The sequence below is a fragment of the Condylostylus longicornis genome, unplaced genomic scaffold (genome assembly GCF_029603195.1).
Source record: "Condylostylus longicornis isolate FDR11 unplaced genomic scaffold, ASM2960319v2 ptg000030l, whole genome shotgun sequence".
Taxonomy (NCBI): domain Eukaryota; kingdom Metazoa; phylum Arthropoda; class Insecta; order Diptera; family Dolichopodidae; genus Condylostylus; species Condylostylus longicornis.
Window position 1 is genome coordinate 4,466,822 of NW_026577999.1, and position 16,363 is coordinate 4,483,184.

Consider the following 16,363-nt stretch of genomic DNA (forward strand, 5'->3'; position numbering starts at 1 on the left):
ATTACGTCATCCATCTGTTCTGCAGTTGCATGAAGAAATTTCCATTAAGATAAAACCCACTATTTTTCAAGAACCTCAGCTTAGTTTTAACTCTTATTGAAAAACCATTATTCACTCGGATTAGAATTCGAATATTTAACGTTCTCCAAAATAAAATTTGAGGCAGATTTGAAAATATCACAGTAATCAATAAAAAAAGGTTAAATGCGTTCGCAAGTCAACAAAAAAATGACTTGCACAAGAAAAATGGCCGTGCGTTTGTATTTCACTACTGAAATATTTTTTTTTTCTGATGAAAAAGAAGAAGTCACCTTTCTTCTCACTTTCATTACTGTACGTGTCTTTTGTTTTTCTTTTCATTTTCATTTTATTGTTGTTCATAATTAATTTAATTAACTTTGTGTCACTCTCTTTTACATGTGATGAATTTATCGCATGACAGTAGTTCTCTCTTTTATATTTTCTTTTTTTTTTTTTTTGCTGAGAAAAACTTTTTACATACTTTTTAATGTATGATGTGATTTCACACAAAAAATTTTCTGAAATAGTAGAAGTTTGAGACGAAATTTTTCTACACACACAAACTAGTACAAGTGACGAAATATAATTAAGTTAAATTATAGTTTTACTCATACACTATGTATGGCGGTATACATAAAATGTATACAGGAACTATATTTTTTTATTCAATTTTTATGGTACGGTTGGGTAAAATCATATGAGACAAGGGATCCCTTAATCATAATTTTGCATATTATTTCCAAAAAGAAAAAAAAAATTATAAGAAATTTATTTTTAACGACATCAATTAATCAAATTTATAAAATATTTTGTATATCTAGGAAAATAATTATTGAGAGTACAACAATTTTATTAGGACATTTAATTTATGAACTGACAAAATTCTTTCTAGAAAGACTGCCAATTAATTTAACACTTTTTAAAAATCAATAAATTTTTCTCTTTCTTAAGTATTATTAAATAGAATTTCCGAGTGAACCTTATAAAAACGTTGCGATTGATTGGATTAGAGCCCTAAATTTAATTTTTGAAAGAAAAAATTTTATTTAGTGGAGAGCACCTCTAACTGTTAATTCACAGTATGGAAAAATAGCAAAGGTGATCGTAGACAACAACTACAAAATAACTACATGGCAAACTGAAAAATTTAGATTTTGAACACGAGCCCTAAATTGAGCTTTCATAAAAATATTTGAAATTTCTACAACATTGCGGCAAAGAGAAATTTTGACTCCGATCAAAATTTTTCCAACCAAAATCGAGAAAGTAAAAAAACAAATCTTGATTTTTTAACAAAACTCCTTTGAAAATACAAGTATAATTTAACAAGATCCTTGTAAATAAATAATATTTTCATAAAAGCTTTAAAAAAAATTGAAAAAATTTTGAATTTGATTGTTATGTAAGAAAAGAAAAAGGAAAACATAAAATAAATTATTATTCAAGATAAAAATCTACATAAATTCTTTTGTACTCTGAATTGAAGCCAATTAAACTTATGACAAATGGTTATGTTAAAATTTTTGACATTTAATAATGAAAACAAAAAGTTTTTTCTTTAAATTCAAATAAAAAGAAGGCTGAGCACAATAACACTCAACTTTTCTGAATTTAAGATCTTAAATGTTTCCTTTTCTTTAAACATAAAATAAGTATCATGTAATAAAAATTAATTGAGGTTAACGATAAGTCTAAACACCTAATTAATACAAGAATTATGTACCATTCTATAAAAGAGAAATATTAAATATGTTAGGGTAGCGATTAATCATCTACAAAAGCCTTTAAAATTTAAGGTATAATGTGCTGCCCTAAATAAAAACGGTGGCATTTTTAAATTGCAAATGTAAATAATTTTATATAGCTGTAATATATCGTCACTTTTAAGCATTTCAGAGATTCATCAAAAATTCCACTTTAAAATTCACAAAATATGCACATTTTTTACCAAATTCGTAGCCGACTGAATTAAAATTGCATGGCGACCATGCATTAAAAAGCCTTAATGTAGATATATTTCAATTAAATAAATAAATATCTTGAATTTCTGCAACAATCAACGATTTTCACCACGAAATTTTAAATTTCCATTTTATTTTACAGAAAATTGCAATAAACTGCACGTTAAACATTGAAAATATTATGAATTTTCAATTGGAACCTCAGTTTTTATTAAAAATTTCTCTGATATTTTCATGAACTTAATTGTATGTTCAAATGTACGTGTGTGTTACAATAAAATACAACCACATTACTAGTATATAACATTGAGCAATTTATTATGAACATAAATCTCTATATATGTATAATACTTTTCATATTTTGCTTCACTTTTATTTTGTTAATTTTTTTTAACTTTACTAACACTACAGACGTGACTTAAAATACATTATTCACTTAAATTCATGTACAGAAATTTTTCATACGCGAAAATTTGAATTTTTTGAAAAGTTGTATGCATAGTTGTGCAAATATAATACAATAATGTACAATATAATAATGGTATAATAAAAATTTTTGCTTAAGTAAATCATGCTTAAGGTATGTATTTAAAGGTATTATTCTCACTACTGTTTGCAGATTAATTCAAACATAAATAATTAATGTTCAACATTGAATCACTCAATATAGTTCAATTAGAAATTTATGCAGTATTTCGTATAGTACATTAAAAATAATTATCTATAGATTTAAAGTATTAAAACTAGAGTAAAAACCGACAAGGTTATAAAATACAACCAAAAACTTAATTTCTAATACTTCAAAAAAAAAATTTCAAAATTTCAAAATTTCAAAAAAAAGTTATTTATTGAGCCACTTTCAAAAAAGATTTGAAAGCGGCTCAATAAATAACTGGTTTTTAAATGGAAAAAAAGACCACAGCAAAATCACAGCTCATTATTGAGACGAAAGTGTGTTTAAAGATTTGGTATTGCTCAATGAAATACACAATGAAAATGAAAACGAATAGCAAAAGTTCACATAATTATAGTGAGTAAACCTGATGCACTTTATTTGAATTTATTGTCATTTTATAGGATATTTTTGCCTACATGTTAAAAGTTACCCTTAGCACATATGATCGCTATGCCCTGAAAAATCCTCAAGGGCAGAGCAAAACTAGGCCGTCTAAATTTTCTTGGAAAATCCTTCGTATATTCGTGCATGCTACATATATCATTTTATCGGAAAATAGTGTTGATAGTCTTGCCGCATTATAGAGCATTATTTAGTTTCCTATTGCGTCTCCAGTGAGAAAATTTAAAGTCACAGATTTATGTTAATAAATAAGCTTGATGCGTTTTTAGGGCAACAGAGGTCGTATCGTTTGTGAGTAACGGAAAACAGAGCTCAAAAACAAAAAACTATTCGAGATATGAGTATGTTCGAAATCATTTTCAAGAATTAAGGCAACTGGTTGATCTTCCGAAAAGTAAAGAAATATCAACTAACATTTAATTTATGCTTTTTTGCCAGTTCCATATTCGTATCTAAAGAAACCCTTTCCACAGTGCTTGAATTATTATATAAATTTATAATATCTTAGAGTTGCTCGCCATTTATTCATTTTATCAATTTATAAAAGATAAAAAAAATTGCTAACATAGCAAAATGAAAGAAAAAAGTTTATTCGTTTGATATATGTGCCGCGTGTATGCTCACATGGTTCAACAACATTGCTTACATAAAAAGTTTACGAAAAGATCAAATAAAAATGATTTACGGAAGAATTTATATGCGAAATCTTAAAAAAATAAAATAAAAAAGCTTTTTCTCAATTTTCTTTCATTTTCTTTTTAATAAATTTTTTATGTAACAGCATTGCCCAGCTCAAATCTTCCAAAATATTTCCATAACAAAAACTTTTGTTATCCGTATGTCAAGTACCTTATTTCTTGGAAAATTTTCATCATAATCGTAATGTACACTCATAGACTTATATGGTTTTTATATCGTTCTCTTTTATTTCTTCCCTAAGAAAACCAAGGAATCATAATTTAAAATCATTACTATTTTCCTAATGTATTACAAAAAGTAAAGAACCTTCATATAAATCACGCTGTGACTATAAAAAATTTTATAAGTCTATTCGGGGAACTGAATTTATGAACCTTTTGATACAATAGACCATTTTTTAAGGAACAGCTCTACTTTGAATATCTCATAAAAATTATTTTATATAAAGATTTTAATTTCGAAATGAAAACGATATCTATTGAAATGAAGCTTGATTCAATATGAGTTTTAATCTGCCTACTTGGTAAACTGGTAAGCAATCCCGAAGATATATGAGAGCTTGGTGTTATGTGAGATTTGTTGAACCTTAAATTTGCTGAACGGACAGCTAATATTCAAATAGAACAGAATAGAAATTTTCAATTATTTTCGAGGCATTTAAAATATGGATACGTCGCATAGCCAGAAACGTTTTAAAAAAGTTTTTAAAAACTTTCAGTCGCACAACCATTTCGAATAAAATATTGAAGAGCTTTTGAGGATAATACCAGATGAATAAATTTGAAAATTCCTTTTCTCCACTTGCATAATTTTTTATGAGCCTGAGATGTTGGACGACTGCATTCCAAACAACTGGAGTTGTAAAACACTTTCTCAACCTTTTAGACGCCATTCTATCTGGCAGTATTCGACTGTGGACAAAAAAGGCTTAAAAAACTCTGGACAAAGATTGTTGATTTTGACAAACTTTGTGGAGACTGGCAAATTAGACATCAACAGTTTGTTACTTACTAACTACAAAATTTTAAATTCATTTATAAGACAGCAAGAATTTTTAAAAAGGTAATAAATATTGTTTTCCTTTTCCGCCAATTTATTTATTTAGTGAATTTCATTAAGAATGAGTTCTTATAAATTTGGCAGCTCATCATCATTGTTCACATGTACTTCAATATCAAAAATGTTTTTATGTATTAGAAAATTATCCAAGGCACAATAATTTTATAAAAGCGAACAATGAAAAAAATTCTATATTTATTCTTAGAAATTATTTTATTTATTCATAATTCTTATTTTATTTAATTTATTTTTTTGTTATTCTATCAGAAAATATCAACATTAACATAAATTTTTAAATTAGAGTTTTTAAATAAACATAACAATAATGTAACAAAAAAAAGTAACTTTGATATCTCGGTGGAATTCGTGAGCAATCCATTAAAGTAACAAAAATCAAATATGTATAGGAAATGAGAATAGAAAATTGAGATATTTCCATTTTGAACGAAATTTATCATAATTTTAAATTCAAATAAAAATAATTGGCAAAAAAAATCAATTTCGATTCTTCCATACGTATAACTTTATTTTAGGTTGTCTTAAATTGTCTTAAAAGTCATTAAAATCCTCTATTAGTGTGCAAAACAACCAACGTTAACAACTAAATTTATCGCTTGTCTTGAATGTCTACTCTGATCAGAATGTAATCACCTAGTTGAGAAAAATTAATTTTATATTGCCTGTGTCTGGCAAACTTTATGCTGAAATAACAAAAACTGATTGAAGGTAAGAAAAAACTTCCCCAGAAAAATTGTAAACATGATTAAGGTTATTGTGCAAGAATACGAGTTTAAGATTTTACACGACGGCCAACTAAGCGCGCTTATTCATATAATTTCCGATGTCAAAGTTCCTCTTCATAGTGGTACTAAATGAAGTAATGAAAAGAGTTAAGACGACGCCAATGGCTGTCAAATGGGAGTTGAGCCATCTGGAGGGTCTTGAGTATACGGACTACATTTGCGTCTTAGCTCATACGTATATGGATATGTAGACCAAAATAAACATCATAGGCAGCGAGGTTGTGGAAGTCGGCCTCAAGATCAACACCAACAGAATTTAGTAACTAACCCATATAGAAAGATTTACATATGAAGGTTAAGAACCAACTAATCAAAACTGTAATACTTTTAAGGTCCATTTGTGGAAAAATATACAAATTAAAAAAATTATTATAGATCAAACTTCAAAAATTTTATATCCTACTATTACGGATCATTATGAAAATATATTTTATAATAAACACATAATTTATTATATGCATACATCTACCTACCTACCCATATATTTCATTCTTTATAAAGCAATTATATAAAATGATTTCGATATTTGGGGTATATAAGAAATTAATTATGAAATTTCTAATGTTTTTGAACTATTATATAATTATGTAAATATTATTATTTTTATATAATAATTATGAAGTTATTTAATTTATATCTAGTTATAATTTAGTTGTTAATCCTCTTATCATAATATACTTGATAATTATATTTCATCAGTCAATTAATTTTATAATTAAACTCATACCCTATTCCTTTACTTTGAAAATTATAAGTATACAAAATAATATTTTAATTTGTTTGTATGTTTATAAAATGTAGGTGTGTTGTATGTATGTACATAATAGGCATATAGACTTATTTTCATTTTAAATTGTCAAATATTTTGTATAATAATTTTATTAAATACTTATACACATACTCGTATTGTATTTGCATATCAGTTATTCATAATGTGTTAGTATACGGAGTGTCAAATATACGAAATTGTACTCCCGAAGGCGGGGTGAATGGAATGGGTTAAGACGAATAAAAAATAACAGGTGACTGTTTTTATTTCCACTTCCTCTCTCTCTCTCTCTCATCTAAATTAATTTTTCTGAAAAGCGTCCGATTTTTACATTTTTTCTATAACTCAGAAAACATGACACGTGAAATAAAAATAGTAAGCTCATGTTTAAGCTCAAGAAATTTGGGATCATTAAAGAAAAGTGGTTTGAACAATTTTTGTTTAAAAACTCAATTAACTGAAAAAAGTTATAGTAAGAGTTAAGAATGTTGAGAACAATTTGCGATGATTTTGTAGCTCAGTTGGTAGAAAGCGGTAGGTCACTGATTCTAGTTGAGTTCTAGGAGAAAAGTTTTTAATTTTTTCTGCCATGGCTCATTCTTTTAGTTACATCATTCATTGGTTCTACTATCAAATCTCGTACACCCAGTCTACTAAATCAATTTGTAGTTGTTGGTTAACAATAATTACTTAAAAATAAAAAGCAAAAATTTATTAAATAAATTACAGTTGTTATTGTTGTTATTTATTTTAATAAGTATTTCAAATTTATAAACTCTTAATCAACTTTATAATAATAACATTAAATTTATTATAAAAACAAAATATGTATGTGTATATGCTTATATATATAGACACACATTTTTATTTACAAGCGTATACATTATTTAATTATGTTAAAATAAAAAATTTAATGGTTTTCGAATGTGTTAAGTTATTTTTAATTTTTATTAATTAAAAATAATTATTAAATATTTTTTAATATATTATTATCGCGGCCAGCAATCTAATGTGTTGTAAATCAAAATTTACATTTAGTAGCAGAATGCTTTAAAAAAAAAATATTTTGTATTTCGTGGGCTTGCGCTTAAGAATTCAAATAACAAACTTGTAATCACACTTAAATTAAAAGACGGTGTACAAATCTAATGTGTTCAATTAAATACAATGTAATGAAGCTTTCGGAAAATTTAAAAAAATAAAATTTCTCTAAACAATTTATGACGTTATTTAATATCTTACATTTTGATACATGACTTTGCAAAAAAATCAAAATTCTATATTCTGAATTAATTCCCGAGAAAAGTAGGAAGGAGATTCAGTGTGAAAATACTAAGAGTCTATACAGTTTTATCAAATGAATTGCGTGTAAGTATTTAACAGTAAAATGAGTAGTTGATTATAACCACAATTGTTGAATGGGATCTCCAAAGAAGCAGTAATTTTATCGAAAAATAATGGGCTCCGATGTCCATTTTCAAATTGAAATTACTCCATAGTCAAATTACTATTAATTCAACAACTTCTTTTCAATGAACTAGTCATTAGTCACATACTAAGCGCTATAACTCTATATTATTTAACTGCATTCCGGACTCAACTGTGAGTCTCTGATTATTTTTACAACTCTGAGTTATTTTATTTTTTTATATAGCTGAAAACAAACTCTTAAAAAATTTTATTTTGAAATTTTACATGCATGTATGTGTACCTACATATGTATAAGGGGAATATGTTTAAAGACACCATTCTTCAACTTATGAAATTTTGCATAAATATATCAAGCTTTCCAGCACACGTAAGATAACAATGCTTTTTTTTTCAATAAACTTTTCTACTTTATGTATATATATATATCTATTATTTTTTTACATGAAATAATTTCATATTTTAACAAGTTTTCAAAAAAAAATTTATAAACATATTAACATAAAATACGTCGTTTAAAAATAAGAAAAAAAAATATCAGAAAATTATAACATTGTTTTACAATAAACATTGTTATTAAATAATTTTTAATTTATGCAAATTTATGAACTTGTTACATCAGAAAAAATTATTATTAAAATATTATTAAAGCAAAAGTGCCATAATAAATAACTAACTATGTTGACATCAGAATCAGAAATGCTTGCATAAATTCTTTTCAACTTTATAAAATTATACAAGAGAAAGTTTTAAAACAAAATTGTATAGGCAAACAAAAAACATTAAAAACACATACACACACACTTACTATTAAAATGTTCAATAGTTTATGCATACTTAAATTTGTTATATGCATAAATAAAATGTAAATTAATATTTAAATGGGCAATCCATATTTTTTTCACAATTCAATTGTGTACATAATTTAAAAATGTTCAAAACAGCTTGTGAATTGGTTATAATGAAATTTTGATTTCGTACCCACACGGTTTCCAAAAAAACAAAATCATAAAATCCATTATTTCGAAAGTATAACAGAGATGAATACAAGAAGAATGCTTCCATCAAGCTCATTCCAACTGAATACTTAAAGGTGGTAGTTGTAAAAAGTATTTTTGTAAATGTTCCGCGGGAGTCTCTAAGCTTTTTTCGAAATCGCACCCAAATTCTGAAGTCGATCTTTCAGAACAATTAGGACTACTAAATTATAAAACTATATTGAGAAATCACTAAATTAATCGAATTATATTCGAAAATTTCTTAAATTCTAAAATTTGTCCTATACTTGTGTAACGAATTTGAATGAAGTTTTAATTACTGACTAAAGCTACGAGTAATATTGTAGATTATTTTTGTATTACAAAGTGGATTATATTGTTATACTTGTTTAACTATATTATAAGAAGAAGAAATAAATGCAATCCAAAACAATATTAAATCATAAAATATTCCAAATTTCAATAGAATTCAACACAATATAGATATTTTGTTATTCATTAACAAGAATTCCCATTTAAATTGTTATACATATAACAGAGCTTATATTAATGGACATATGGACTTAAAAGAAATGACATAAAAAACAGAATATTATAATAATAACAATAATAATATATGTACTTACCTTCATATTTGGACACGGCCACATTAATACAGTTTTATTAAAGTCCTTTAAATATCCTTGACTAAGATGACATAAACCAACAGCAGCATTACTAACTGATTTTATATATTCAATAGAATTCAAATGTTTTTGACGGTTAAATTTTTTTTTGTTATTATTTTTGTTTTTACCGTTGCTGTTACTATTATTATTGTTATTATTGTTGTTCTTGTTATTATTATTATTAAATTTTTGGTTATTATTATTGAAATTATTTGTTTTTGTATTGTTTTTACGTGAATTTTTGTTATTATTATTTTGTTCATTTTCTTCTTCACTGATGTCATTAGTTAGCAATGTTTTTATTATGGTTGTATAATTTTTATTTTCCAAGTGTTTTATTAAATTGTTAAGACCTTAAAAAATAAAAAAAAAAAATAAAAAAAAAATGTTTTTTTTTCTTTTAAATGGAAAAGGATAAATACAACAACACAATCATACATGTCTCTATATATTAAGTGTGTATGAGGGTATATAAATTAAATATACAATCAAATGGCAAAGAAAAACTCAAAAGAGAAAAGCAAAGAGCATAACAACGGAATGATTTAACATTTTTGATAAACTTTGGTTTTTTTTTTTGTTCTCTTTTTTTTCATCATTCTTGTAAAATTATTCATGTTTTCTCATTCAAACAGAAATTTTGATTTATTTATTAAATAAATCTTTTTTCATAAACATTAATAATTTTTGTTACATACATACATACAAAAAGAAGAATTTTATTAAAATTTTTATCATACATACTTTAATTATATGCATTATTCATTTGTGACTTTAACAGAATTTAAAACCGCTTCTTGGAATTATAATCTCGAAATTTTTAATCTTCATTTTCTTAAAACACAATATATAGATATTGTTCAACATTCCAGATACCTACTCAGAAGGACCGGACCTATAAAACATACTGGAAATTTCAAATTCGCGTTTCATTAAAAAATTCACCTCTGAATGAAATTCACCTCTATTAATCACACCATATCGCCAAAAAAAGCCGGGGGCCGCTTTTAATTCAAAATTATAGCGAATTGATAAACAATTTTCTTCTGGAAACTTTTAAAAATTTTACTTATAGCTACAAGATTTTATTAATATTATTAGGTATGTACTCGTATATAGGTATATTATAAATGAATGATGTTTTTAATATGCAATATTGCATAAATTTAGGAGGAACTTCACAGAAATAGTTTTCTAAAATCTTATACTAAATAGCACAGAGATTTACAGTTGTACTACTCAGCAATTTAATCAAGGCACAATGGTCAACTTTGAAAGGACATTTTTGCCACAAGGTAGTTGGATTTTATAGCGCCGTAGATATGTTAGGAATCGAAGAATGGCAAATTTAAGAGGTAAATTTAAGAGGTAAAATAATATTGTTGACTTGTTTTCCGTTTACGGAATCAACAAATTTCCTTTAGTTCCACAGCCTTTTAATAACACATGTACTAAGAACTAACCACACTTAAACAAATATTTAATTCCAAACAGAAAACAGCCCCCAATGCTGCGAAAACTCTTAATTAAATTTAATTTAAATTATTGTTTAATAAATGTTGAATAATTTAATAAATCTTTTAAAACCGAATTATTTTTAATGAAAATTTTCTCATTTTCTAAAAAATTTCAAAATATTAAATCAATTAACCTTCCTTCACATTTATAATTATAACATGAACTGATTCAGATCACAGCATCTTATTGCTTATTGAGAGACCAAAACAAAAAAATTTAACATCAAAATGAATTTTAATTAATTTTTGTTTTCTTTATGATATCAAATTGACCATTATTATCGCTATTACACTTGTCATTTTCAAAAAGGTTATAAAACAATGAAATTCTATACCAAAATTTTTAACAAATACAAAATGAACAAGAAGCAAAAATTTGTTTGTGAATTTTTGTACTTAAGCGAATTGATATTAAAAATCTTTGAAAATTTGTGTATCACCTTATACACTCCTTGAAAAAAAAAAGGATATTGCCCAGTAGTATCAAATGTATACCATGTATAGATAAAAAAAAATCTAATTCACCTTATAACCTTAACACTCATTATAATAATGAGATATTTAACACAAAATGTATACTTTTTCCAGCTTAACTTTTAAATACTAGATAAAGACTATCACTAATTGCCTACATCTTAAAAAGAAATTTTTTTTTCTTAATAGACTTCTAAGAATTAAATAAAAATAGAATAGAAAATTGAATAGGACTATAGAAAAAGCAACAAACGAAAAGTTTTAACTATGTATTAACAATTACTTTGCATTATCCTATGTGGTACGGTACATCCTGAACACAAAATGGAGAAAAGAAAAATTTATTTTTAGAATTTTGTGTTTTTCTTTTAAGAATAATATTACTTCATTGTTTATTTTTTTACATTTTTCTATATGTGCATACATTGAAATAGAAAAGACGAACTTTACAAAATAGTGTGTACAAAAAAAACAATGTAAACTAACAAAAAGATGATAGAGATAAAGGTTTGTGGTGTAATTATGGTGGGAATAATTTTTTATTATTGAAACATTTTGAGTTAAACACTATTTAACAATATTCTCTAGAGCCTCGAGAATTATTTGAAATGGTCTAAATTTGAAAATGTATTGTAAATTTGGAATTTCTACATTTCATTTTAATTACTCGTAATAGCCACAAGACTTAAATTTTCTATTCCCAGAGATATTCAAAATTATTTTAATATTTAGATTCGAATGCTGGAAATTAAACATTCCTCATCCCCCATCAAATAACTGACGAAATTTTTAAAATGATCTCAGCAAATATTTCTGTAGTATATTTAATAGAATTAAATTTTTCATGGATAAAACGAGATCAAGGACATTATATAAATTGTTTTTATAAAGTAGTTGTAATTTCCAGAAAATCTGTTTTCTAAATTGAACTTCTAAAACGTGGTAAGAGTCAAATTTTTTATCTAAATTGAATGACAATTTACAAGTTAAATACAAAAAGTATACAAGTATACAAAGGACTCGTAAAATATACGCTTCAAAAATCAAAGAAAAACTTTTCAACTATTTACAGCCGCATCATTTTACATACAAATCATTTACAGACGCTCTTACACACATACACACACATAGAAATTAATGGTAAAGACATTATTTAAATTTCTTACCATTTTCTTTAATAAAATCTACTCTTCTATTAGTCAAATTAAGTTGAAAAAATTCCAAAAATTTTTCAAATCCCAATTGAATTGTTGTTGTATTGATAGAATTTTTATCACTATTAAATAAAATTACACCAATTCTATCATTATTATTATTTTTTGTTTTTGTTATATTTTCTTTTATACTACGATATTGATGCCGATGTTGAATTTTAATGTTATCACTTATAATATTACTATTATTTTTTTTACTATTATGATAACTACTATTATTTCTTATAGTACTAGAATTTTTATATTGAATTTGATAATGTGATTGTTGCTGTTGCTCTTGCTGTTGCTGTCGCTGTTGATAATAATGATTTTGATTTTCTTTATCTTTTTCCAATAGTAATTGCTCTTTTTCAAAATTTTTCAGTTTTCTCTTAAATTCTTTTGTTTGTATCAATTGTAATTTTTCTTTAAGAATATCCTTTTGAATTGTCCTTGAACCATCATATATTATTGTTGATGGTAATTGTGTTGTTGTCACTTTTATTATTTTTGGTGTTATCGTATATGAGGATTCTGTTAATGTTAATGATAAATTTGATATTGATGTTTTGATTAATTTTGATATTGATGAATTGAAAATTGATTCTTTTTGAAATTCCTCAGATTGATTATTATTATTATTATTAGCATCTAATACAATATTATTATGAAGAGGAGATGATGTTGATATCATTGGTTTTTTTAATATTATTTTTTTATTATTTTCTTTTATTATATCCTTTGTCGAATTTGTAATGTTATTATTATTTGTTATTGGTGTTATCAAAATTGTATTTTTCAATAATGTATTTGTTGTTGTGGGTGCTGTTGTTGTTGTAGTTGTTGCAGTTTCAGTTTCAATTTCAAATTTTGTCGCCTTATTTCTTATTGTCGTTGTTAACAGCAATTCACTTTGAATTGTTGATGATATAAAATAGTTAAAGAATAGAAACGCTGTCAGCAGCAGAAAAGTTTGAAAAGGATATCGACAGGTTGATAGTAGAAGCTTCATTTATAAATTTTTTTGTCCAAATTTTTAATTTTTCTTTTTTGTTTCTTTTCTTCTCTTTTGTTTGCCTTTTGTTTTTAACCGCAATTGTTTATTATTTTCGTTGAATAAAATTGAATTTGTACACTTTTTGATTTTATTTTTGACCTTAGAGAGAATGTATGTTACAATTTTCTTCTTTTTTGGTAAATGAGAGTTGACTGGAATAGAAGAAAAAATTAAATATTTTCGATTAATTGTCATACATAAATTAAAGGCAATAAAGTTTTAATTCAAAAATGAGTTTTATGAAAAATATTGTATTCAAGAGCATCAACCCCAACACAAAGCCTAAACTACGTATTTCAAATTGACTCAAAACTTCAATTATTACAATTCTATCTTAATTTTTCAGAAAATGACCTACATGACAAAAATTTATAAGACCATATTAACATTAACATTCGTTTACTCTAATATTCTCAACAACAGGTAAAATAGTGAGATATATCAAAGAGGAGGATATATCACAAAAAAATTGATAGCCTTAAGACCTTTTCAAAATAGCATTGCATTTCTGTCGCATTTATTACATTGAAACAGAAACGAAAAAAAAAATCAATATTTCAACTTACCTCATATTTTATAACTGCTTTAAATCGATTATTCAAGTGATTTTTCCTATGTATATACACGCATACATACATACACTAATATAATGTTGTCGTGATATATTTTGTGTTCTATATTAAGATCCCATCATTTTAGATAAACCAGACAAGATAAACGTATCAGAATGTATTAGAGAAAATGAAGATTTATTCTTCATTTCACAAAAATAAAACAATTTTATACGGAAAAAAAAAAGAATCAAAAACACAAAAAAAAATTATTGAAATTCCATTCCGATTTTATTTTTTTTTTTTTCTGTTCGAATTAAAAAAAAAAGGATATATTTTATTTTCATTTATTCTTTTAACTTTCAATTTTAGTCCTTTTTCTTTTCGATTTTTTTCTTCTATCCTTAATAGCTAAACATTCGTAAATAAATTCCAAAATTTATTTCTATTTAAACCGAAAAAAAAAGCAACATAAAAATTTAAAATCCATAAGAGGACCTGAAGCTCGGCGGAGTATGGGCAAATACGATATTATCCTTTAAGTTGAAAATTTAAATACGAAAACAAAAAAAATTTTTTTATCTTCTTGTACAAATTTCCATAAATGTATGTGAGTGTGCAGTTATAAAATAAATATGTAAATAAATTCTTTTCTTTGTTTTCATTCGCTCTTATTGTTTATTAATAAAAATCTAGTTAAATTTTGTTTTTTTTTTTTTGTTTGCTCCTTTTGAATCCTTATATTTTAATACAATAGAAACGACAATAATTCTTATTGTATATTGAGAAACGGTGTTCGATACAAAAAAGAAAATCTATTTATTGTGGTTGTTGTCGCCGTCGTTGCCGCCGTTGTCGTTATGATCGTCGTCGTCGTAGTCGTCATCGTCATTGTTTTGTTCATTTATTTATCGATTTTTGTTTTTTTTCCTCTTTTGTTTTTGCATTCTGTTTACATATTATGATTTTTTTTCTTTGTATTTTTTCGATATTCGATTTTTATTTTCGATTTATATCTTATTATTTTATTTACGTACATGTGTTTGCATATTGTGTAGTAATAGAATTTTTTTATCTACAAAATAAAGTTTATCTACACATATAAATTTATTAATAGAAAGCAACAAACAACAATATATAATCAATATATTATAAGTAAAATTGCTTTAGAAGATTTATAACAGATTTATATAACGGAAATCGTTTTTCTAATTTTTTTCTGTTCTTCCTTTTCTTTTCTTTATTATTATTCTGTTATTTTCTATTTTGTATTGATCTTTTTTCTTTTTCTCTTTTATTCTTTTGCTGTTATTATTTTTTTTTCTTGTACAATTTTTATTTACTTTGTAGTAAATAGAGAGAAAAGATGATAATATAATAATGAAGATGGCGCTACGGTGTTACCATATAATGTGTACTCTTTTGAGAGGAATTTATTACGAAAAATTTATTACGTTGAACTCGACCTTGATTTAAATAGGTAGATAAATTTAATAACGGTATTAGAATGTTCTCTTTTTAATATTGATATTATTTTTATTTTTGTTGTTATTGTTATTATTATTGTTTTTCCTATTGATGTTAAATTTGTTATTATATTTTTTTCGAATAAATTTTTTTTTCAATAAATGGGATGACATTTTGACACTTGTTTTGAATTTTTTTTGTTATTTTTTTTTTATTGCTTTTTTATATCTTACATGTTTATTTTGTAATTTTTTTATTTCCTAAGCATATATACACACATTGTACATTTATAATAATATATGCATGTACTTATAACTTTTGATAGGCAAATAATCTATTTACCAAGAAAATTTACTGTCACATAATTAAGTATATACTCGTATATATATATGCATATATATATATAATTTTAAATTTATTTTTTAGTAAATTAAATAAACAAATTTTTTGTTGGAATTTTCATCAAGCTTTTTTATTAATTTTTATTTTAAACGTATATTGTGTAACATGTAAACACTCTAACTTAAACAATTTGTTATGGCAATGACAAACTTGAATTTAAACAATTATAATTATGAGCTTCTTATATATTCGATTCACTTTTATAAATAAAATTTGTT

At 24.8% G+C, this 16,363-nt stretch overlaps 1 protein-coding gene across 1 annotated transcript in view; it reads right to left on the reverse strand.

The window, feature by feature from the left end:
• The window catches only part of LOC129608109 (uncharacterized), a 158,415-nt gene extending 142,380 nt beyond the window's left edge, over positions 1–16,035 (reverse strand). The window contains exons 1-3 of the mRNA XM_055519433.1: positions 14,292–16,035; positions 12,642–13,877; positions 9,443–9,837 (exon numbers count right to left, since the gene is read on the reverse strand). Coding sequence (XP_055375408.1) covers positions 9,443–9,837; positions 12,642–13,680 — 1,434 coding nt within the window. The 5' untranslated portion in view covers positions 13,681–13,877; positions 14,292–16,035. The remainder of the gene's footprint in view (positions 1–9,442; positions 9,838–12,641; positions 13,878–14,291) is intronic.
• Between the last annotated feature and the right edge of the window lie 328 nt (positions 16,036–16,363).